General features: G+C 41.5%; 1 protein-coding gene across 1 annotated transcript; it reads right to left on the bottom strand.

Annotated features, from left to right (window-relative positions):
- Nucleotides 1–1670: 1670 nt before the first annotated feature.
- Nucleotides 1671–26230, bottom strand: LOC121943430 (Down syndrome cell adhesion molecule-like protein 1 homolog). The gene is made up of 4 exons (XM_042486953.1): nt 26079–26230; nt 14778–15098; nt 5073–5219; nt 1671–1759 (listed from the first exon to the last, which is right to left on the bottom strand). The coding sequence occupies exons 1-4, from the start codon at nt 26119–26121 to the stop codon at nt 1671–1673; spliced, it is 600 nt and encodes a 199-aa protein (XP_042342887.1). The 5' UTR covers nt 26122–26230.
- Nucleotides 26231–26806: the final 576 nt, after the last annotated feature.

Here is a 26806-nt window from a genome sequence, read left to right as displayed (position 1 = left end):
ACTACACAACCATGGCGGTGCAGAATAATATTTCCATGGACAAGGTCCTACTGCCTATGTAGATATAAACAGCTTATTTATATGTCACAAAATGCAACCATTCTTATTTTCAGGTGATTATACATCAAAGAAAGCATACTTATTGTATTACATTCCATATCTGCCAATATGTCCCCTCTAAACCCTTCACAGTGGACCTGTAACTAGCCTGATTTATTACTGCAATGCATCAAACTGTCAATGTGTTCTTCTACATTTGAGGAATTATGCTAATCAGGTGTCACCGATTTGATATATTCAACCTGTATGTAATGTGATTCACATGAGCATGAGGAATTTAAGAAGAAAGTGCTATCTATGCTATGACGACAGCAGCGCATGTAGATGCAGCAGCCTGTAGCTTCTCAAATCCTTGCAACTTTTTTGCCATATTTTGTTGGATTTTTCTATTTTTTCAACACAATGGCCCCTTCTGCTGAAGAATGACTTTTCTAGGATAGAGTAGCACTTATCAAAATCGGGAGAAGTTGTGTGGGGTTGGGACTGAATATAGCAGACCGCAAAAGGATCCCTACCAACTGCATACGCCAAGCGGCCAGTCAGACCAGAGGGGAAAAACAAAACTGAAAGCACCGGACAAAGAGAGGGGGAGAGCCGGCATCGGGGCAAGGCTGCGTTGTTCTTCTACAAAGCCTTTTTTTGGCTAAAGTCCAGTAGCAGGAGAATAAAGTAGATGAGATGTGATTGAGGCTCACTCAGCAAAGGTCTTCACAGAGACATGGCTAACCCTTAACATCCTGGATCAAGCTATTGCACTGGATGGGCAGACCTTGTTGGGAGCCATAAGGACATGAGACTCTGATGCAAATTCAAAAAATGCACTGCAGGAATTGAATGATGCCATCAGCAGCAACATGCCTGAGCAAACCGACGAAATCTTTATAATAGCTGGTGATTTTAATCAACTCATCCTTCAACTGTAGACATCCCATGGCATCCTTTTGTACCAACCATGTTGGAGTAGCTTGTCAGAAGTGGGCTAATAGTGGGCCACATAAAATTACGAATTTGGTGGTCCACCGCCAAAAATGTAAAGCGTCAAACACTTAATTTTCTGCACTTTCTGAGTACATCAATCTGTGCATTGTTTTTGCATCAGTTTGTGGCTTTAATAATGGTGCAAAATTTTGACAAAACTCAAGTCCTCCATTACTTTCATGCCCCCAACTGACTTTCATGCCCCCAACTGAAATCTACATCTTTGACCCATTGGCTGAGACACACACACATTATCAATATATCTACCATAAGAGGATATTTACCAATACAGAGCATTGGCCCAGCTAATTTATTGGTCTTGCTCTCATGTGTACTGCACAGGCACATAGTGTCACCCACAAACCAGAGATACAGTTAGACAGAAAGAAAAGTGCTAAAATCTCCACATTTGTAGATGAAGATTCATTCTTCTGATAGTGACGACATGTATATCTACACCTCCTGTCACTGAAGTGTACATAAATATGAGGCTATGTCATCCGTGTGTGTGTGTGTGTGTGTGTGTGTGTGTGTGTGTGTGTGTGTGTGTGTGTGTGTGTGCGCGCGTGCAGGAGCCGAGCCGTGGTGATGCACTAATAAAAATCAGGCATCGATGCATCCTCACACCTTCCTCATTCCGCCCGCCGGTTCGCACCCGTTACCATGGTGACCAGATAAAACTCACACTGTTTTAAGCTCCAACTGGAGGAGGAGATGGATACTAACAAAGTGACACACAGACAGACACAAGCGCATGCACACAGACACACAGATGAAGTTCCTTCATACACATCCGTCAACAGAGCATCCTCTTTCAGTTCCCTAACTGACAAGCAAACAAATGCTAATTTTCTAACCAACGGCAACACCAGCAAACCATCAATTAGAGGGAGAGACGTGGTGAGATAGAGAGATAGCACGAGAAGGGGAGGTATGACAGGGGAGTAAAAACCAGGATAGCCAGTCAACACACAAAGCCCTCCTCTGTTTGACTGTCTGCCTGTCTATCTATCTGTCTACTCCTTCCCCCCCTCACATCCCTCTGTGAACGGGCCTCAACGCAAACAGATTTGGCTGTCAAATACTGACACGACACCCAGGCAGGGTCGTCTCGCAGTGAGGCCAGCTGTCAGCAAACACCCTCCTGCCTCTTCATCAAAGCCCATTCAAACTCAGCTTTATTGACCAACACAGCCGTCTGTGTGACATGTGTCATCCTGTCAAGCCAATACCTTGGCATACACTGTCCCTAATAAATGGCAAACCACTAGAGCATCTCGAGTGCTATCGAAAGAGAGAAAGCTGTACTTGCCACCAGGAGCTGATGGATAGAGTGGATGGATGGATGCATGGATGGATGAGGTGTCTGGTGGAGTGTAGTGGGGTGGGGGGGGGGGCACACATGCACTCACGTGTGTGTGTGTGTGTGTGTGTGTGTGTGTGTGTGTGGCCATGATGCTGACACAGGCCACCAGTCTGTACCAGGGAGCGAAAGAGATGAGAGGAGGCTTCGAGCCAAAGACGGATGGAAAGAAGAAGAGGAGCACTGTGTTACTAATAAGACCTATTCATCAGCCCTGGAAAGAGAGGGAGGAGAAAAAAAGAGAGAGAGATGGAAAACAAAAAAAGCTCTTAAACCTTTTTAAATGCAAATTGTTATGGTTTACTCTAAGATGGTTATTGATGATTAAACTACATTTCGGGCAATATTCTTTATTACCTTTTACTAATTTCTTGCAATTTGTGGGACATTTCTTGCCAAGTTGGTCATTGTGTTTTTTTCCATGTTTTCTGAAAGAAATCAAACCAATTTTCTCAGGTTTTAAAGGGTTAAATAGCTTGTGAGAGGCTTCTGAATTTAGCACATGAAAACCAATGTTGAACTACGTTTTAAAGGGTTAAAATGTCCATCACACCAACCCATGTTTTGTCTTGCTCAATCAACACTCCTTAACTGACAAAATATTTTCAATCACATGAAATAGAAAAGCAGCAAATCCACATAACAAAAAAGCTGGAACAAGCAAGTGTTTGTCATTTTTGCTTGAAAAATAATTGAAACTGAAATAGTTGTTTGATTAGTTTGATTAGTCGATTAATCATTTCAGCTCTAAAAATGTTGTTTTATATTCTGTTCTGCCAGACTGGTCCACTAAAAATCTTGGAGTGGCACACCACAACCAAAGCAACAGCTTAATTTCACAATTTCTATTCAGCTGTTGCTACAGGCTAGTTTACAACTATGTCAATACTGAGAGTTCAGAGATCACTCACTGATATGCTTTGGTTTCTTGTTTACAGTTAATTATAAATTAGGTGCATTATTTAGCCCACTTCCCAAGCTACTCCAGCATGGCTGGTACAAAAGGATGCCATGGGATGTCGACTTTTACAACATGCCAGTATCTTTCTAGCCTAAAAAAATAAGCAGCCACAGCCTCTTAAAGACAGAAATGTCCGTCTGCAGTTATTTTCACCTGGTGGGAGTATACCATATATACCATATAAAAAGCAATAATTTTATCCAGTTTTTTAACCTCTGGATATGATAAAAAATTATGAAGTCTCTCCAGCATGAACCTTTTTTACATGGCATTATTTCTAAGATGATTCTGTAAATATGGTCATCTGATCATAAAGGTAAAAGATCATTTACAGCCTATGGATGACTTTTTCTGATCTGCTTAGTCACATAAAGCTGTTCCTGTGTGTTTGCGCATGTGTGCGTGTCCACACACACACACACACACACACATGCTCTTGCTTGTTCATATGTGCATGTTTTAATGTCAAACAGACTAGCCTGGCCTCACCACACTCACACTGAGGGATCCGTGACAAGAGAGAGGGGAATCCAACAGCAAGCTCTATCGATCCAGACTGGAAACCCCCCTCAGGCCACACACACACAAACACACACACACTCTCTACAGCTGTGCTGGATCAATGAGTGCTCCTGTGTGAAGGACATGAGCCATACAAAGAGGCGCACAAACACACACACACCTCTATTCACACACTATTGAGAGAGATGAAAGGGGTGCTCAGTATCAGAGACTGAGATAAGGGGCAGAGGGAGCAATACGTATCATCTGACCTAAACAGTCTCATCTGACACCCTGCAATTTGCAGTTGCTCCACAGAGCAAATGTTAACACTGTGCCACACAAGCCTGCACACACACGCACACACACAGCGCAAGTAGACACAACATACAGCAGCATGTAGGAGACTGACATTCAAACTGATATTATTATTCCTCAAAGAATGATTTGAACAGAGGATGAGACGGAACAGACAGAACAGCTCTAGATACAGCAGAGCCCTAGAGGTGTGGCTGCTCTCTTTTGGGTGACTGTGATGAGCAGCTAAACAGATCTATCACTCATCAAATTAGACCCCCCCCCCCCAAGCCACACCCCCTCTGTCTTTCTCACATACACGCACACACAGCAAATGTCTACCAATGCCTGATTTATCCCTGTAACACAGCTATTAACCACAGTGGTGTCAGCTAGTGAGCGAGGAGCCGAGGATGTGCCAAGCAAAGGCCATTTCATCAGACTTCTTTCTGAATGATTGCACCATTTTTTAAACCATCCTCTCTCACTGACCAAACAGGAGATGTCAGTTACACAATTACATTGATTAGTATCTATTAAGGGCTGTCCACAATCACAAACACACCACACAAGGAAAAAGGTCTTCATTATAATAAAACATAATAGAAAATCCCATTTTTAAATCACTGACAGAACTCTGTATTTTTGGTCCCAGTTTAAAAATGAGGGGAGGATATTCTCATTTCTTGCAGAGCGAATGTTCTTGAGTCCATTGACATACTGGGATAACATTAGATTATTTGCTTTCCATTAATATCCACCACCTGATCAAACACAGCCAGCATACACTCAGCCAAATACAACTCGCAAAGCTATATGAGCGCAGTTTGTAGTGACAGTATAGATAGGACAGCAACACAAAGTGGATGTGGGTTTGTGTTTTGGTGAACCTTCCTTGGCTGATTTTCTTACCTGGGACGATAGAGACGGTGTCTTTCTCCCAGGACACCACGCTGACATACTCCTGGACGGCTGAGGGGATGAGGCACTTGAACACGGCGACATTACCCCGCATGGAGCGCTGGTCGGCCACACGGACTGTGTAGGGCTCCCTGAACACTAAGGTGAGGAGAAAAGAGCTCTAAGTTAGTCACTGGAGGTGTGGTGATTGATGGAGATAGGTTGAAGAACATAAACTTCTCCCCTGTGCTAGGTAGATGTGAGAACTAAGGCGGCCGATGCAAAAAAACCCAAGCAGCAACCTCCAAGGATGAAAATGAAGCACAAAAATGTCAAAAACTGCAGTTCCTTGAATGGCCATTGGGGCTGGCTACAAGAATAAGTCAATCCTCGTAGACCCTCATCTTAAAATGCTCAGCGTTACAGGAGACATATTCACTTTTACAGTCTGATTATAAAAATAATAAATATTATTATTATTTTGGTTTCTATTACAAATTTAAACATTCATGAGAACTGTATTAGGTATGAATTTTTGTATTAATCACCTGTTAACATTTTATTAAGGCTTAAAAGTTATGCATATTTGATGGTGGGGCCACTTGAATGACAGGCTGTCTACAAGGCATCGCTACAGTCTGAGTCAGATCCTCCCCTCGCTCATGCACAGCTCTAACCTCATGTCCAGACAGGGTCACTATTGGCTTCAAAAAACCGAGCTGGGTACCGCTGAAATGCCATATCCAAGCTTTCAAAACAGCAGTCCACAAACCAATTATTTTATACAGACTATATCCCAAACCTAAAGAAGTTCAATTTATCATAGGATTATACAGAACACTGAATTGTTACAGTCACAAAGCTTGAACCAGCAAATATTTTACCTCAATAAAATGACTCAATTATTAAAATGGTTGTCAATTCATTTTCTGTCGATAATTATCTAATTAATCGACTAATTGTTTCAGTTCCTGTGTAAAGGTAATAATTCACTCATCTTTACAACACATGTCGACACTGTACAGTTGACACCCTTTTGTCCTATTTAACCCATAGCAAAAGCTGGGGCAGGCCTCGTAAACAAACATGTCTGGTGTCCTGTTCAACCCCATTAAGTCGGCGTTTCTCTCTTTAGCCCCAGATCTGAAGTCACACTATGATTGTAAGGAGGGCTGACACAGAGCTGCGTTGAAGGGGATACACAGTGAGCGGCCCTTGGCCTTTTAAAGAACAACGCCACAGATGCTATGCGACGGCGGAGGAGCGGAGGGTTGCTCACGGCCGATGGACCTGTCACATGCAGGCGCCGAGCTTCAGAAACACACCCCCTGCACATGGCACGCAGAGCACTAGGCTGTGAATCTGTGCCAGAGTAAAGAAAGGATGGTGGTGATTAAGACGGGCTTAATGATGAAAACAGTAGCCTGTAGCTAACCAAATTATGTCTCCAGTTAACTCCGTCACATTTAGACTAGTGAGAAATGTGAAATGCTGAATCAGAGCATACATTTTCATTAAATAAATTAAGTAAAGTGAAATTAAATTAATGGATTATTTTGGCGAGGAGGAGAGACAGGTAGTTCAAGGGCATGCTAGCTTGAATGAATGGCCTGCACTTTCCGAACTGAGCTGAGCTGAAGTGGTGTAACCCTCGACCATGATCTCATTTATATAAAGGGGCGTTGCCACATTTTTCTCCAATAACTCTAGTATCGTGACTGTCAGGGGCCCTAAAAAATTCAAGACTGTTTTTTTTCAATATAAAATGATAAACCTATTATAATTAACAGGATATTCTATTTAGAAATGTGATAACAAGCACTCACCGTTTCTTTTTCCTGTCATATTTTTGGCAACAAAAAAAGTAAACATTCAGAGAGCCTCTGTATTATACTCATGTCAGCTCATAGCTCATAACTGAAATTTTTGTGATGATGTTATTTCTAGTGGTTTTTAACCTCAGAAAAGTAGAAATAAAACAGTCTAATATATATAATGCTTAATCAAAAGAAAAAGTCCTGTATTCAAAATGCTACTTAAGTTAAAGTATTATCAGCAAGTGTCAAATAAATGTAGTGGAGTAAAAAGTACAATATTGCAAAGATAGAGTCATTTAAAACCCTGAATGGGTAGACTGGGTTCTGGAGGTGTGGTTACAGCTTTAGTGCAGGAATCGTGTGGCCTGTGGCCCAATGTGATATTTTTCCAGGGGGCCATACATCCCTAGCGGCGCTAGTTACAGAAAACAGAGGCTGATGTTGGGGAGTGTTTCTGGGATCACAATCTAACACAATCTATCTGCTCAACCAGGCTTCCCATTGAAATGAGGACAATAATGGCCTAACAATGTAAAATACACACACACACACACACAGACAAAACACAGGGAGAGGCTCCACCCTCCCGTGTTTTCACTCTCTCCCCCAGCTCTCCAGTGATATAATTAACGCCTAGCCTGAAGGCCAGTTTCCTTGGTCATTAATAATGGTTTATGCCAGCCGCCACTGTCACTGGAACCCAGTGGAACCAAAGCCGATGTCCTTGTCCAAATGGTGGGGAGTCTTTCACCTTAAAGTCCAAGGTTTAATCTCCTAAGTCTTTGTCTGATTCCGTCCATTGCTTCTACACTGTTCTACTTTTTCATAATTGGCCGAACTTTGGACCTTTTCTCTCTTCTTTCCTGACATGTGACTGAGTTAAGACTGGAGTGGAGCAGGGACTTTTCTTCAAACATTGTTGAAATTTAACCTTGAATATGTGGCCATGCCAAATTTGCATGAGGTTTATACCACTGGATTTTGGGTCTTAAGAATTCCAGTTGTGATGCTACTTGGGTAAATTATTAGTTGCAGTAAGATATCCTCTAGAGGAGTTCCCAATTGGTGGTCCTTGGTCCAAAAGTGGGTAGCGGGTCCATTCTGAATAGACCGCAAGTGACCGTTGCCAGTAAACATGGCAAGTTTGTAAAAAACACACTTTATTTTGAATTACAGTGAATTTACAGCACAGAGCTTTTATTTTGAAGTGCTGTTTCTGTTTATTCCTGCAGTATGATTTATTTCTTTGTGTTCTAAGTAGGGCTGTCAAATGGTTAATTTTTTTTAATCACAATTAATTGTGATTTTTTTAATCGCATAATTTCAATTCCTTTATTTTGCATTACAAAACATTTTTGAAGTTCATATTGACAAGATAGAGCAAGTCTTATCAAATTGTCTTGATTAGCACTCAAATGACAGCATAAAATTGTGAGGGAGTAGCATCAAGTGGGCATGCCTATAAAGCGGAAACTCATGGGTACCCATAGAACCCCTTTTCACTCAGATATCTTGAGGTCAGAGGTCAAGGGAACCCTGTGAAATGAATGAATGATGCTGTTTTTCCGTATGATTACGGGAATGATTAGTTCGTATGATACCAGTATTATTACTCTAGCTTAAAAACTCAGCCCGGTACAGGAATTCCCATAAAAACAGGAATTTTGGCTGGTGATTAAAATGATTTAAAAAAAAACAACACGTTATGTATGGACCTTAATAACATCGCAATTAACTCCTTAACGCTGACAGCCCTACTTTAAGCCAATGTGTTGTTTCTGTGAAATAAAATTGAAAATGTGGTAATTTGTCTAATGTGTCGACCTTGATCTAATGACTAAAGAGAAATATGGAGCCCCTGGCTGGCCCAGTTGGGAACTACGGCTCTAGAGAGCATATCACTTCTCACTATGGTCACCTGACACACAGGACACTAATGTGAGCTGAAGCCTCATTTGTAAACAAGACAAAGGTAAAGGACAAATAATTCCAATCAAGTCTTCATTTCAATTCTTCACTGAAACAGCCCCTGCTTCTCATTGATGCCATCTACCTACAGATCAATACTCAGGATCGACTGAGTAGCCTGGGCTATTGTGGCCGAGCCAATTCTTTCAATCATTTATTTACTCTCTGATTGACCCTGCTGCCTCTCGTCAATACCAGTGAAAATCCCCAATGCCCACTGTGCCTCTCATAGAGTGTTTAAAGCCAGCTTGACAGCTTGTAAATGTTTGGTGCAATGATGACAGTCATCACACGTCAGTTCAGTGGGAGTTCAAATCCAGTAACCTCGGGTTTCTGCTTCCCGTGCTTTGACCCCAGCTCGTCCTACACTTGCTAACCTCTGAGAAAGTGTTGTTTAGCTACTGCCCCCTCACCCTCCCCCATTAAAATCAGTGAAATACACCTTGTATGGCAACATGCCCTTGTACACAACCATGCAACAAGCTCTAATAAGAGGCAACTGTTGTGATAGCATTGTCATTTAACACACGTTCCTCTTCCAAGATATGAAAGACACAGGAAAAAAAAATCATTACATATTCATTCTCTTAAGCCTTGTGACAGGATGCAAATGGTAGCCCAACTGATTTGTGTGTAAATTGCACTCCCCCTCATCGCATGCGCAGCAGAATCATTAGGATGTTACTGATGCCTGACTATATGCAGCATGGTTGCCTAGGAACGAGCTAAAACATGGGTCTGGTGCACTGGGCGCACTGGGAGGCAAGTCTTGTATCACTGTCGCTTCAATAATTAACGACGGGGAAACCAAATACTGCATTTACTTATTCATAAAGCGAGCAGCAAAAACACAGAGAAGGAGAAAGAGAGAAATAATGACATACGGGAGAAATGAATGGATGCAGGTTTCATTATTGAATGGATACTATAAGAAAAGCAGTTCTTGCGTATCAGGTTCAGGGACCCTACTTATTGTATTAGTCAGGAAATATCAGCCAGAGAAAAGATGAGGAGGGCAGGTGGACGAAAAGGATCTGAACACCTGCTCTCTTGACCCGGGCCTACATAGGTTTGTGTGTTTTAGTTGGGACAAAGGGGAGCTGAGGTGAGCTCACTTAACAGGTGTCCTCATTTTATTTTATTTAGCTTGTGTAAAGAGGACGACAACGCCCTCAGACTCGGGCAGAATGTTTTTCCAGCACATACGTCTGCAATGACTTCCTGTATTTGCAAAAGGTGTTCTTTCATTTTGAGAGTAAACTCACACATCTGCCATTGAGTCTCCTTAACTTGTTACCAAAAGTGAAAATGATTTGTGTGTCCTTAAGAAAAAATAAGTGAAGAAACGCATTGGCAAGAAAAGATCCTTAAAATACAGTACGACCTTATTCCTGAGGCTGCAGATCCTGCCAGACTACTAAATATGTTGCATACTCAAAATGCTTTACTTTAGGAGTTATGATCCGATTCACAAATATGGCTTAATGCAGATTTATTTATGTGATGTGAAATTGATTATGTCGGCCTTTTTCTTTCATAATACTCAGTTTGACAACTGAGAAGATTTGTTTGGAAACTGATTGCCCTTCTTCTCACTCTAAAGAGAAGAACAGACGCAGATAAAGTGAAACAGGTAGAAATCTCAGTCTCCACAGATGACAGTTAAAAAACAAGTTATAAAACAAGTGCAGATAATGTGCTTTTTAGAAGTATTCGAGTAAAATGGTTCACTATCTATACTGGTGATGAAGGGAAATTGTCCTTTGGGTAGCTGTGTTCAGTCTCTTACTCTTCTGATGAAAATGAAAATCTTAAGCTCATTTCTGAGGCTGTTCTGTAGTTTGTTTTCCAATAAATAATAAATATAACAATTTCTGATCAACTAATGTCACCCTTTCCAGTTATACTTCTAGCCACTTCCAGGTTGAACTCTGCCTATTTCGAATATAGATATAGATACAGAAAATTTAGTTAGTTGAAGAGATACAGATACATATAATGGTGTACTCACACTCATCCCTTATAATTAGAATGTGTTTTTTTATCTAAACAAAAGGGCCAATGTTCAGCCAGCCAAGTAGCTGGGATATTAAGACAAACAAAGGAATTATGTTTGAGAGATGAAACAAATACTATGGTTGAAAATAATTTTTTTCTGCTCAACACAGTTAATCTAAAGCAACCAGTTAAGAGAGAAATGGAAGCGGCTATACCAGAATAATTACCGCCACTGCAAAAGAACCAATTAAAGAAAAAAAAACTTTCATGAGCAAATTCATTTTCAATTAAATTTCTTTTTTTCTTTATAGTTTTTAAAATAAGACCTCCAGTGATTTCGCATGTTAAGCCCATTTAGCTAAGGCACGTATTTTGCATGTATTGTTTCAGATTCAATTGATTTCCATTTGGTATGACAATAAAAAAGCAGACTTTGGAAGTTTACTTGAGTTGTGTAATGCAGCACAGTGAATATCAAGCATCCTTTCATTTTGTCTTAGTTATCTAATTGTTATCTAATTTTGGTGACCAATCCGTCTGAACTGCATTACCATGTGACAATCTGAGATTGAACCAGTCTAGGATGTCGAGCATATTGGAGTGTCCTACACACTTCAGTATGTAGTGATTCTTTATGTCATTTGCTCTTGTCCTACAAGTAATAATGAATCAGTAGCTCTTTAGTTGTCTCTCAAACCTCATTCTGAAAACTATCAAACATTTTTTTAACTATTACAATAAATGTGTGCAATAGACTGGTGTTCCAAAAAACACTGTCAAAGGTGCTTGAGTAAAAATAAATACAGAAAACTCAATTAGCCGCAATGAGAGATCCAAATAAAAACATATACAGGAAAACAAGCAGCCCACATGGTGGTTTTCATAAATATAGCGCTATCCAGACAGGTGCTAGTGCTATTATTGGCCCACAATCAGCATGCATGGGAGAGGGTGAGAAAGAGGGAGAGGGATAGAGAGAGATGTGAAGATGTGAAGAGAAGGGAGAGTTAGAGAGGGAGGGAGAGGGTGGGAGGGAGGACAAGACGGATGGCAAGGGGGGGTGAGGGTGGGGGTGGGGCATATTTTTGGGGGGGTGTCACACTGTGAGCTGTCAGCTGCCATCATTCTCCTACGCCACCTGAGACAGGGCATGCCACACCCTAGCGCTCACGCCTCTGTCGCCCATGGCAACTGCAGTGTTGTGTATGTGTGTGAGCGTGTAAGTGTGTGTGTTGTGTAGGACTCTGGAGGTAATGAGGTGCACACACATGCACGTGAGCCCTGGTTATGGAGCTGTGGAGTTGTGGTTGCCTCAGCATTTAATTGATTAATTGTTGTAATTATTTGGGCGGGAAGGTCATCCCAACACTGAGGCTGGCTAGAAGGTCACTCTCACGCTGGAGGGACTGTCCTCCTCTGGGGACCGCACAGGCCATATGGGTGTGTTTATGTGTGTGTGTGTGTGTGTAGGTGTGTGTGTGTGTGTATGTGTATGTGTATGTGTGTGTATGTGTGTGTATGTGTGTGGTGGTGAGGAAGAGAATCCAGCAGCATTTTGGAGAATAATTTTGTTCGCATCCATGTGCAGGGTAGGGAACTGCTGACTGCCTCTTCATGCAGGATTGATCAACACAGTTAAAATGTCTGCCTGGCTATTACCGTGACCTGAAAATCCACTTTTTTTTCATGATTCTGTTCACATCTTTCCATGTCTGTAGCTGACTCTCCAAAATCTTTCCTGCCAAACACCCTGACAAAGAGCTGGCAACTAAACACCAAGAGCCAGCTTGACGAAAATGGCTGTGTGTGTGCACGTGTATGTGTGTGTGTGTAGTTAGGGGACTTTCCAGTCCATGGACAGATGGAGAGACTGGGAGACAGGAGGCTTGCTGGCACGAGATACACGCAGGCTGGTGTGCATGTAAGCGTGCGTGTGTGTGTGTGTGTGTGTGTGTGCATCTGAGTGTGTGCGTGCATGTGCATTTGCATGTGAACATACATGTCTGTTGTATACACATGTATCCAGTGTGTATCACATTAAGTCGTATGCACGTGTTTATGATGTTTATGTGTTTGTGTGTGTGTGTGTGTGTGAGAGAGAGAGAGTGTGTAATGAGTGTAATGAGTGTGAGAAAGAGCAGTAACACCTTCCCTCAGTGTGTTCAGCGGCTCTCTCCAGCTTTGACCTTGGCATGGAGTGCGGACAGGTCACCAAACCAACTGTCTATGTGGCTGCGTGTCTGTCTCCTACAGAATTTTTAATAAGCAAGGTCAAGATGCTTGTGCTTTGGGACACCTCAACCTTTTGACAAAAATGTCACATAGAGCCTTATAATTCTAAGGTGATGATTTGATGATGACCAGAAAAATATTATGACCCTGACTCAAGCTGCTGTATTGAATTTTCACTGTTCCAAAACAAGTTTTTAAAGACTCACAAAAAAATAATAATTCCCATGATGTCATCAGTGCTACCTCTGACTAGTCTTGAGAATTAAAATTCTCAACACTAAGTCTTTGTTACAAAATTAAGCTGTGATGTTTGAAAGACCAGGTAGGTCAGACCTGATGAAAGACAATATTGAGCTGCATTATGGAAATTATGGGACCCATTCTAGAGAATAAAAGTCAGGATGTCTCAGCTTCAAATGCTTTAATTTTGACCACCCCTATTTTAAAGAGTACCTTGTGATACTCCTTTTTACTCTATTTTAATGAATGTCCAATGTGGAAATGCTGCAGTACACCTTTAAAGATTAGGCCAGTCTTAAAATAAGTTAAAGAAGTATTTCACTGCCAGAAAAATCATCTTTTTTTCATAAACTGGGTTATCGATGCAGAAGAAAGACACAAGTACTTTCGAATTGGGTGCTATATGACCAGAGAAAAAAGAAAAAGGGCTGTGGCATTTGCTTTTGCTCAAGAGGTAGAAAACCTTCAACTACCAGAATGCACTGCACTGTAACAGACCAATAAATGCTCCATCTGGAGGGGAACACAATGTAAGCTTGGTCATTTTAACACAGGAAAAAATATGCCAGACAGATGGTAACAAAAGTTCTCGAATAATAGTAAAATGGTGCACTAAAATACTGTATGTTTCTGAAAAAAAATTAGGTGAGAAATAGGCAAAATAATAACAATCCTGGTTCATATTTAATCACCACTGCTTTGTTTTACAGTCTGAGCTCAGTATTTTCAGCTTCTATTTTTACCATGCAGGAAACAGTATAGTGTCAACTTCAACAATTTCTTTTAAAATAGTTAACATTGCACTAAATTATTGTTTTATGAAGACATTTTAGGTGAGAAATAGGCAGTATAAGAAAGAGATAGAAATGAAGAATCTTGATCCGAATCTATATTTGTTGTGTCCATGGTGGCATGCACACAAATAAGTGTTAATACAATCTGTAGGTGGAGCAACAGCCTTAGAGTCAGCAAAAGTCTGTGTTCACAAACAGTAACTGACAATCCTGCATTGCAAACCTTTAAATTTGATGAAGATTTAACTGCCACTACATGCTGACTCCTACTCCTTTAAAGATATCATACCAAGGATTTTATAATTGTCTGATTTATGGGCCACAAAATGTTTAAACCCCCAACATGTAGAGGCTCTCCATGTCACCCTTAATAGCATAAGCGAACCCAATGAAGGGGCTACAGAGCTTAGCAAAGAGCTGCCCTGCTGGCCCCACCCAACTCACTTAGTCCACAGTTCAGGTCACGTGCAGTATTGATTCAAGAATCATCCAAAATATTTGCAAAGGTAAAGGTAATGTCAGCTTTCAAAATTCTTCAAAAATGCATGCACAGACCTTAAGAAGTATAGCTGGGTGTTTATGCAGTAAGTTAGAACAATTAGTTAAGTTCCCTGAGAGTCAAACTTTGAACATTGGCTTGGCGTTCATACAGTATGCCCAACGCTCACCTGCTTTGATGTGGATGCTGGGGCTACGAATCTTGCCTGCTTGGTTCTCAGCAGTGCAGAAGTACTCGTTGTCGTGGATAATGCTGTTATAGGCGGAGGGGGAGAAGGGGTAGAGCTGGAGGGTGCCGTTGGCATGCACGTGGCGGATATGGGGCACGTCGTAAATGTCGTCTCCGGCGGCCAGGTACCAGCGCAGGACGGCATGGGGGGCGCCGCCCGCAGGGCAGGGCAGGGACACCCCCACCGAGCTGGAGAAGGTCACCCGCTGCAGGGAGGCGTTCACAAAGTACAGCCGCGTAGAGACAACATCCTCACTGTTGACTGTTGGATGAGAAAAAGGGAGACAGAGTCAGTCAGTTGGCAAAGTGTCAAACATAAAGGCAGCATTTACAAGTCAGATGGGGAGCATGTACACAATTATGGTGCATTGCTGAGGAATAACTGAAATGCTCATTGTGTCAGCAAGACTCTAAACTGATAAATTGTCCAGTGTAAATAAAGTATGTAATATTCATAACTATCTTTTCTGATTGTTTTATTATCACCTGAAAACAAGAATCATATTTTTGTAACCTTAGAATGATCTGTTGATATTTACATACAGTACATAGCTGGCCCTCCTCCATGGAGTCCACCATGTTCTACAGTAGCCCAGAATGGACAAACCAAACATTGGCTCTAGATGGGGTCATTTGTGTTTGCACGTCAGCCGCCGTAGTTCTCTCACACACTTTACACACCAGAGAAATTTCAGTTCTGCAACCGCTAAATTCTACACACTGGATCTTCGAATAAAATGGAACATTGAATAAAATGTCATAGTGAAAAAAAATGTTTTCCAGTATAAAAACAATTTAACAACCTTTTAACACTTAAAGTGCCAAAACATACAACCACCAAGGATATAACAACAAAAGTACAAAGTGTTAACCCAGTCCATGCAAAAATGCTCTGATTATTTACTAAAAGAAGCGGCCAAAGTATTTCTCAACATTGTCAGATGTTTCTGTCTCTATTCTTAACTAAAGTGAAACCAAAACATCTCGATCACCCCCGGTGGCTGGCTGCAGTACAGGTCATAAAAATCCCGCCCCCTTCATATTTGCAGATGGGACATTGGACATTGGCCAAACTAAAAAACTCCAAGTACATGTTAAATTTTTCTTAAAGATGTTTTTTTTTGTCATTTTAAGTAGCTCTTATCACAGTGATGTATGTTCAAATGTTTGTTTTTCTTTTAAGTTTTGTTTTAATTAGTCATTTGATGCCATATAAAGGGGGGTTTGACATCTTGATACAGCTGTATGTGCCAACTGTGCAGACACCAGCTCCAAATTACATCATCAGAAATATTAAAGCTACGTTTTTTTTTTTACAGTGAGGGGAAGTCTTCCTACTTTATACACAGTAACTGTGATGAACTGACTCAATACTGAGATAATAAGTTACCGATTTGCCAAGCACCCGGTTGCCAAAAAGTTTTAGCCATGGGAAAATATATTTAAACAGCAAATTAAAAAAAAACAACAACATGGATTCATAATCAAAATGAATATTTTTTAACTTATTTTTTCAAAAATGCTTTCACAACTGTGTACGTCTAATTTGCCAAATGAACTATTTTCCTTATTTTCCATATTCCATATTTGTCCTTAACCTGTACTGTTATTTTTCCAATGAGCCAATTAACTGGTTACTTTGAGATATTGAGAAAATCAAATAGGATATTTTTGACAAAAAAACTCAATATATTGCGAAAATGTTGTGCGGTGCTATAACAAAATTTTTACACAATGAGATTTTTGACAAATAATCATTATTAATGTAGATATAATAAGAAATCAGATAAAGGCAAATATTACAACAGCTATAACAGTCTGGTAAATCACGAAGATTACATCACCTTACAATAATGAAGCATGGAAAACTAGGAAAAAAAACACTTAGAATATTATGATATCCAAAATCTTTATCTTTATCTTAAATCTTCATATTTAAAGGTAAGCAACACTCACTTTGCAATATGACTGAAAATACTTCCTGATCTAACACACTTACACAGACACCCTTATAAAGTATACAAGCTGAATCCACAGGCTTTCAGGTCACCTCAACACAAATAACTTTCTCCCTGTGTGCCAAACTGCAGCCATCCATCTCATCCCATATGCATTATCCTAATATCTCTAATCTAATATATGTGTCCAGAGAGCCCTTTAGAAATCTGCCTCTCAATAGAAGGGAAAAATGGGTCACATAATTTGACTCTGCCACCACCCTCATCTTTTTTGTTGATATCCTCTGTCATTCAGGAAAACAAAGTATTCACACAGGCGTGATAGCAAAATGCTGCACTTCTGAGCACAAGTCTGACAGATCCACTGTTCTCTATCTCTAGCTGAACAAGCCCGAGGAGCTGGATACCACAGATGTTTGCTGTAAAACAATGCTGTTGTGGCACAGATGAAGAGCTACAGCCAGATAAGCTGTCCTAGGGGAGATAGACCATCATATATCCTCTCTCTCAAATACCCTCCTCCAGTTTAGAGTGGGGTAGTGAGGTGTCTCTTAAGATCTGTGTGTTTCTGTGTTTGTGTGGTTGCTGTGACTGGGAGGGTGGGGGTGTAAAGAAGTGCTGAGCTCAGCTTGGCTAGAGGCCAGGGAAAGACGCTGTGCCCCAAGCCAGAGAAGTTTCTTCTCAGACAATGATACTTAATTAATCCCTTTTCCTGGATTGTGTCAACAATGCCTGGATTAGCCATATCTCTTTAATTCTCACTGTGCTGGGAGAAAATAGGGTGTCGGCTAAGATACATCAATGGAGACATAAAGACACTATCTGGTGTCATTTAGGCTCCAATTTCTACAGATCCTCTATATTAATGGATAATCATTAGTAGCTAGCTACAAAATGAGAGGCAGGAGCCCACTGGCTGCCTTTTTTAAGCACTTAATACATGGCAAGATGAATGAGTGGTTGATACAAAAGACCATTTTCATATCTGTTCTGTCCAGTATAAATAGTAACATGCAGTGACATAATGACATTAATAACATGGCATGAATGGGATGAATCACATGAGAAAAGGCTCAAAAGTAAAATGGAGGGATTAGGGATAAAACCCAACATGACATAAGGTGATTTTCACTCTGTCCTCCATTGTCTGTTGTCTGACACTTTATGCATCTGTCTGCCAAACCTATCTTATCTAGCTGAGTTACTCGTCTTTTTTTCTTTGTGTTTCACAATCTGCCATCATTCTTTCACCCCCTACCTCTCCAAGACACTTTCTTTCCCGTCTTTTCCTGCCACACTAGAGACAGTCAATGTTGTGTGATTGGAATTTGTATGCCAGACGCAGAGAGTTAAACCCACATAATCTCCTTTCACATTTAACACACAGTCTATCCACTCTGTAATCGCACTGCTGTGGGAGGCTGGTGTCGGACTTCCCTGGTTCTCATGTGGGAGTGCAGCGGAAGGCAGGATCGGGAAGCTAGGCAGGAGCGCAATATTGTAGACAGGACATGGGTGGCTGGTCTGGGGGAAAGGTGCTGAGGTGCAAAGGTGTTTGGATGCAACCCAATGAGTATGTGTGTGCGTCTGTGTGCAGTAGGTCAAAGGGATAGAGAGGTTAATGTTAAATGACTGCCTCAGTTCTTGATGTCAAACTCAGCCAACAGCAGAGGCCAAGGTGTGCGAGAAAGAGATGTGATCACTGCTTAAGGCAGGGCAGAGATGCTGAGAAGGTAGAGAGCCATTGTTCTCCTGCCTACCAGCTAAAACTGGAGCAGATCCTCTGCGTTAAAAAATCGGAATTCAGGTCAAGTTCAATCCATACCGCTCGAATCCATGTCAATCATTCTCACAGGCTGCTAGGCTGACTGATCTGCACTTTCAGCACCACGGAGAGCACCACAATGTACTGCATACTCCATACGGAGCAAATAGGAAGGACGTTCTTAGATGATACTAGTGACAGTGACTTGCTTCCCTCTGATGATAAATACTATATTTAAAAGCACAATGTTTTCATGACAAAAACAACCTATTCTTGCTGTAAAAGCCCCCATGAAAGACAAAGTATCACTTTATGAGAATTTGTGCTTAGAATATTCTCATTCTGTCAAATCATAAAATAAAGTCATCCTTCAGACTAGTGGTTCCCAATCATTTTTGTCTAATGCACCCCCAAAAGCCTTACCAAACTATAGGTGGGATGGCCTTCACAAAATTGTCTGACAGTATTTCAGAGAAAACCATGATTGTGAGAGGTCAGTGGCTACACGTGATCCTGAAATTGTCTCTTTTTTTCTCTTTCTCTTTTAAGTTGATTTGGTGAACTTTTCATTCATTCATACAACTACCACTTTAATGGCAGCAGCTTTATCCATTACTTTTAGCGATATGTTTTGACTATCATGCTCAATTACAAACTATTTTCATGCAAAACCTGGCACGGAGGCATGCAATCAACTTGTAGCTCGGTGGTTACTGGTTAAAGGTCAGCATCAGATCAGATGCGGCTACATCTTAAATGTATTTATTTTATGAAATCATAATCAGCATCTTCTGTTCATATGTGTCTGAGTGACTCCACAGTCTTTCCATGTGCTCCCTGGTAACTGAAAACATATCCTAAAGGGTAAAAGTAGGATGGGTGTCAGTGCTTTGTTAAGTTTCCCAAGGTTTTGGCACTTACCCCATTAAAAAGATTGTTTTACCTGAATCATTCCTAAAGGTCTGATGTGGAAAAACTGTCCAGTAATACAAAGATTAGAGGGAATTCTAATTAAATAAATAAATTAAAGAAATTGACTTTTCTCCATTCTTAGCCTGTTAATCATCTCCCTGCTCTTGTGCTGAGTCCCGATCCCCAGGTTGGGAACCACTGCTTATATCCAAGATGCTCTAAAACTTGATAATCTGTTCAAAATAAACAAACCTTAAATCATCATGTGATAATTAGCAAAAATGGCCTCAAACCAAGTTAAAACAGCTTTAGATGCAACAACTCAAACTCAGAGGGAAAACCTCTAAAAGGCAACGGCTTATGATGCAGTGGCTAATCGCTTTGTCCTATGGTATGAATTCAGGTCACCGAGTTCACAAACACACGCTCATGCATACAAAGACACATGTGTACAACCACACAGAAGCCAGCCCTGGTGTACCCTGCACGGATCACAGCCTCCAGCGAAAAAGACAACGCTAACCACGTGTCTTATCGCAGTAACGGTCTCGAGTTTGATGTCAAAACATTAAAACTGAATGAGGAACGATGAGAGTGAGAAAAAATAGTTAAGAAGGGTCTGCCTAAATAATCCATGTTTTTTCACTTGGCAGAAGGGTGTTCCAGGCTGCAGCTGTTGATCATGTGGGACATGATGCAGACTTTGGAAAGTTTTTTGTCTTCCCTGGAGCCTCTTTGACCTCTTTGGGATATCTGACAGTTGAGGTTTGCAAATGGGACAACAATCATAGGCATTATTTTCAAAATGCGGTATGCCGCATCAGTTAGCTTGATTAAGGACATAAACAAATTATCCAGCCCAGAATCCTCCATAAAATTGGAGTAACATGTATAGATGACCACAGGGAAACTAAAGAAAATGTTCTCAGTAACTATCATAATAAGCTGTAAACATCTCATGCAAACAACATGAAGCACAATAACCCAGTTTTTCCTCTTTATCTGGGCAACATGTAACCTCAGATGGTTATCAGAGTCCTTTGGTAGCCCCAGGCTCCCTCTCCGTCCCTTCCCAAGCAGAGAAAGATAGAGCAAAGGAGCAGCACTCATCCGATCATAAACTGCATTTTGATTTTCTTCTTCAAGCCTGGATGCCTTGATTACAATAAAGACTGCATGTTTGGGGTGAAACCCCCAGAAACATTCGTCCTGTCAGCTGAACCCCTCAAAATCCTTTTCTATATTTGTTCCTTTTTTCTCCTGTTTTTTTTAACCTTCCCTTTTTTGTTTTTGCACGTGTTTCCTTTTGACTCAACTCTCTCTCTCTGCTGTACACTCAAATAAATTTGCACCTTTTTTCTCCTGTTTTTGCAGTGGATATGAAAATGGAGTATGAATATGTATGCTGGAGAAGCAAGGATATTGCCTATGGTGAACCGCTATGCATAATGCAGCTTTTTCTGTCTCATCTACATTCATTCAGACACACACACACACACACACACACAGATTCATACCATCACGTGCATAGAAAAACAGGGCTATAAATCCCTTTCCTTCTCCCTCCTGCTCTCACTCTCTCTCCTTCAAACACACACACATACAAAGTCACATAAATACATCTCAGATTGCATATATATGTTCATAATGGCAAGTAGATTTTCTATGTGGTGAACCATGTAGCACTACAGATAACAGCACGCAAAACACATTCAGGCCAAATAACAGCTGAAGCATTGAAGTCGGTGGCAATACAGTCTTTGCAGTGATGCTACAGAAAAATGGCAGAACATAAAAGGCAAAAGATATGATCATATTTGATAGTGGGGTGCTGCTCATTTACTACACAACGACTCCAGATTGAGATATGCATTAGGGTTGCATAATGTGTCTCTCTGCTTTTGTGTGCAGTCAGAAAGGAAACCATTTCTAACATGGTGTCATTTCACTGGGAGAAACACTGTAGTCAAGAAAGAAAAACTACATTGCATGATATTAGGGATGTGGATACACACACACACACACACACACACACACACACACACACAAATACTGTATGTGTGTGTGCATTGCTAAGAGGGGGGTGGGGGTGGTAAACAACCCCTATACACAGTTTATGCAGTGTCAGTAAAATATTAGGCAGCCATTTCAGCATTTGGAAATTCACATCACCCACTTCAAAAGGATGATTTCCGTTGTTGAAGTGAGTGTCAGATTTGTAGAGATGTGTTTTTTTCTCCTATTCTCCCTCAGAGACAGGGCCATAAATTGTTTGATGGTAAGCAGAACAGGAGGGGGAGAGAGAGAGAGAGAGAGAGAGAGAGAGAGAGAGAGAGAGAGAGAAAGAAAGGCAGAATCGATTGTGGGATGCTAAAGTGAGATTGTTGGATATTCTTTTGTCATTCAGGACAAGACCATCAGTCTTTCTCCGTGCGTAATGGAGAGGCCACCGGGCAACCGGACACTACTCTTGTGCGTCAAACCTGTTGAGTGAGCGGTCCAAATCCACTTTTGAGAGACAGCTTAGTGCAATAACGATGTTGTTGCTATGGGCTATAGGATCTACAGCTGTGTGATGATAAACAGACATTTGGGGACGTTTGGATTGTTTTTTTTTTCAGAGTGGTGCGTGACAACTGAATAAGCTAAAAGCGAGATTATCCCTCTTATCGAGTCCTTTCGTGCACTATTGTGCGCTCGTGAACTCTAATTTTCCTTAAGCGAAAGAAAATAAACGTTAGAATGTCCGTGTTTTGACAAAAGTGTTTTAATGCGCCTTCAAGACAAATCCACAACTGAAATGATCATCTCACACCAACTGGCAGACGCTCAAGACAAACAAAATGTTCAGACTGAATATGAGACCGAGTGACGTGTTGAGATGAACGTGTTTGTGCTGCGCGGGTCAACTGCCAAACGCAGCGCCAAACACTTGACAATGAAAACAGGCTTTGCTTGCCAGAGCACAACGAGGGGGGCGAGTTAACCTGAGAGTGACATGTAGCTATTATACTGTGGAGCTGTGTCTCTCCAAGAAAACTGAAAGGTGGTGCAGGCACAGCGGGACTCAGAGCCGGAGAACTACGACGTAAAGTGGGGCCCTTTTCCATGCTTTGATCTCAAGTGACTGTTTGGAAACTATCATGCGTTATTGGACACCTGGCTGAGGATAAATTGCGGGTGAATTCAAATAAATAATCTAAGCTCTGTATGACTGTGTTAACTTAATACAAACACATCTTTATATAGAGTTGATGTTTGCACGATTCTGATGTAGAATTATGCAAAGCCACGTCATTTAAGCGGAAAAACAACAAAACTCCCACGCAGATACCTTCCGTCATCCAAGTAATACACATCCGTTTGTACAAACCACTTTTTCTTTCCCTCAAAATAGTGATTCCTGAACTGTGTCACACATAAAAACCTCCCAGTCTCCAAATCTAAAGTAATTCACCCGAACTTTACGTTCAAAGACGGAGACAGATTAAAAGGGAGAAGGGGAAAAAAACTCCGAAGTTGTCACACTTCTTCTATCAGTCTCTAAAGCCTCAGTTGTCCAAGTCAGATGCAACATCTCTGAGTGCATCGTGCGGGTGTAGCCGAGTAGCCACCTAAGTCTGACTCATACCGCAATTACTGGGCTCCCCCTCCAAGCACTTCTCTTCGACTCAGTGTCTATTTTGAGTCCAAATATACACACAGCCCGTCGTCTGCAACGCCGATCAGCGGCTAAGGCCGGTCTCAAGAACGCACAGGAGTGCCTTGTGAATGAAGGAGAAAATACAGGTGATCTTACAGCATGTCAGATGCCCAAACTGCCCTCACTTTACACATGAAGTGTTAAAATGTTGAAATTATCGGGACATTTTGTGTGTGAAGTCAAGTCACAAAAAAATCTGATATTAAATGTCATAAGTGGCAACATTTCATCACAAGACACACACACGTGTGTAAATAAATGAGAGGAAGAAAAGGGAGAAACACGATGTTTACGCCATTTACGTCAAATCCACAGATAAAAATTAAATGTATAAAAAAACATAGGAGCCAACGTTCTTTTGCATCTTTGCACGAACATTATAACACAGTAGGCCTAAAAGCTGAGTTTAATGTGGAGTGTGCGTTGCAGGAGGCCTGTCGACCGAAACTGGATAAAACCGGAATCACATTAATTGATGAAATAATTATAGCAAGAGCTCTCACTGCATCTCGATCACTCCATTTCATTTTTTTCCTTGAAATCTTTACAGTCACTGTTTGACTCTATCCAAAATCCACACAAACGCAATTGTGTTTTTTTCTGATTAATTTTGAAATGTATTAATTGCAGTAATTATTTAAGCCCCTTTCCGATTTCTCAGGCCCTCTTCTGGCCTATCAGGCCTGAGAGTTTGTCTCAATTTTATTTCCATAAATTGACAACTAACCTCCCAAACATGACAAAGAAGAATGAGTGTATCCTCCCCCCTCCTCTCTCTCTGTCTATCCATCTATCCATCCCTCTCCCCCTCCTCTCCGCACTCATGGGTGCAGGTGTGCTGATATGCAGCCAAAGCAAAGAAATAAACGGTCAGTAATAACCTAATGAATGTCGAATTAATGAGAGAGAAATAAAACATAAAAAAAGACTAAAATCTTTTAAACTATGTTGTGGTGTGTTGTCAAATATATTTCCACACTAGTGTATAAAAATAAGCAGAGACTTGTGTGCCATTCTAGGAGGCGCGGCCGAGCCAGGAAAATACGCAGTACTAATGCATATGCATGTATGATAATAGATCTACCTTTCCTCTCTTAAAATAAAGTTTATTAAAAATCGCAAATTTCTGACATACACGGCGGCCACCGGAGACAATAAATCACGGTCGACTCGCAAAATGAGCGGAACATGGCGTTGAAAAACAACGGAAAATGGAAGTTTGTTTTCCACTGCGTTATCTACATCTCTCCCATCTCAAGCACTCTTTCCGCTCCAGTGGCTGTTTGTAGCCCCCAACCCTCCTCCCCTCACCACACACTCTCTCTCTCTCTCTCTCTCTCTCTCTCTCTCTCTCTCTCTCACTCACATACACACGCACACAGGCACATACACACACAGAACATCTCGTTCAGTCACGGGACAGGGCGATGTACAGTGTGTATAATCGAAATAGACCCTATAATCCAATTACATACAACAAAAACAGCACAGAAGTCCTCGCCGCAGCTGCAGCCTGACAGAGGGCACTGCCAAGGCCAATGATGGAGACCAGCACCATGAAACACGCGTACTGCCCACATTTATTAATACATGCTTAAGGTTATTTCAAATTTCCTTGACTAATAATGTTTATGATCTGCAATTTTCAGTTACACACACGTGCGTAAAGGAAACGCATGAAATAAAATGAAAAATAAAAGCTTATTTTTCCCATTTTGTGGTTGTTACGAAGTGATAGAAATTTGTATATCACAAAAAAACAGATCATTTTACATTTAAAAGCAAACTGAATCATTCTCTTCCATCTGCAGCATTTAGAGCGAAGCCAATCAGTAGAATCTGGTGCCACAGAAAATGGTGGATGAATAATTAGACCAGGGATGATAACAACTGAGTGTGTGCGCACACACACATGCACATACAGAGAGACACTCCTTCATTTTATCAAAGGAAACAAACTGTAATATATGGCCTCGTCTTTTAAATATCCAACTGGGGCACATTATCTACAAATTAAAGGCCAGCGCTCAATACCCCCAGCATCAGTTCACACGTCTCTCATAAAACGTATTGACCCTTGTTGCCACACAAACATGCACACTCAAGCTGGTGTTAATGCTCTATTTTAGTACTCCTTCCAAAAAAATAGCTGATAAAAAGGATGCTTTAACCCCCTAGGGTACCCCTTCTTCTCCCTCCCTCCTCACGCGCACGCAAACACAACACACACACATACACTGGCATCCTTTTTGTGTTGGAACGGGGCAGAAAAAGTCAGCAAATACATTAAACTCCTCTGCCCACTTGAACTTTTGCGAGTAAACAGCCTACAGCTGTGGCCAGCATCAGCGCTCGAGGTCGCCCGTCTGCCCGTGCGCGCGCCTGCAGATCCTTATCAGCCTCTCCTATTCAACAGCCTCCATATTCACGACACCTCCACATATTCATCATGCAAAATGCAAATGCAGTTGTCTTTTCCATCTTGGCGGACGTAGTGTGCACTACTGAGATCTAGGAGGGTTTTTTCACTGTTTACCCAAATTAAGTGCATATTGATTTTACGCTCATAAGACGGTTTTGATCGTTTTTAATCGTGTTATCAGCTGATCATTATGAGACACTGGGAACGCAAGAGAGACCCGAACACTCGTTGAGGAAGAAAATGAACGCAGATCCGGAAAACATCCTTTCAAAACATTACGAAAAAGTTGCCAGTCTTCCTCCAGAGGTGATGAGAGTTTGATTTGACATCTCTGACCCTCCTTTGTCAATGCAATCAATTCACTCCAACAGCATTCATCAACCCGATAAGCCAATAAACATGCACAACCAACTTCAACATTGCTCTGTGGAGGCAACAGCATGCAGATATGCAACACTTGAAGAGACACATTGCCAACCTACCTTCTTGCAAAGAATACAGCAGAAGTAAAGTTACAAGCCACATGCCATTAAAAGCAGTTATATTTCACAGGAATGTTGTGCAGTCCCCCCAAGAAGATTGCACGGCGCAGCGGTCGGCCAGGCGAGGCTCCGTGCTGGACTGGTTCTGCTAGTGCTCCCCGGCGGTCTCTCCAGCCCTGATCCCAAACTCTCCAGCGCCGAGAAACGAGCCGCGGAGAAAGTACCGCCTCTGCTCCCTGTTCTCTCCTCCCCTTACCGGGACAGGCTGCTGTCGCCCCACCCCCGGTATCCTAATGATGCGCCGTGATGGAGAGGTGAGCTGTACCACTGTCTCACGCGCACTCGACAGATGCTTTTATCCGGCAGCTTGATAGAGCTCCAACAACAAAATTTAAAAATAACCTGTCACACAAGTCATTTTAATTGTGTTTCATAGTGAGGAAGTTAGAAACAAAACAGCCGTTGGGGGAAGATGTCTGCGCGTATTTCCCATGCAAATCGACTCGAGAATTTCCATAAATTAGTTGTCATTGCCTTGGCAGTGGTGCGCACAGAGTGAAAGTAAACACAACATAATGTGCCATAGTAAAGTTAAAACACATGGGCACTTAGAAGTCCCAAGTCCAGGTGAGGAGGAGAGGGAGCGCAGAGAAGCTGCAGCCTCCGTTTCATTCAGGGGAAAGTGGGAATGTGCTCGGCGCTGCGCACCTGCGCGTCACTACCAAGGC

Source organism: Plectropomus leopardus, chromosome 5 (assembly GCF_008729295.1).
Source record: "Plectropomus leopardus isolate mb chromosome 5, YSFRI_Pleo_2.0, whole genome shotgun sequence".
Lineage (NCBI taxonomy): Eukaryota > Metazoa > Chordata > Actinopteri > Perciformes > Serranidae > Plectropomus > Plectropomus leopardus.
This window is presented reverse-complemented; position numbering and strand designations above follow the sequence as displayed.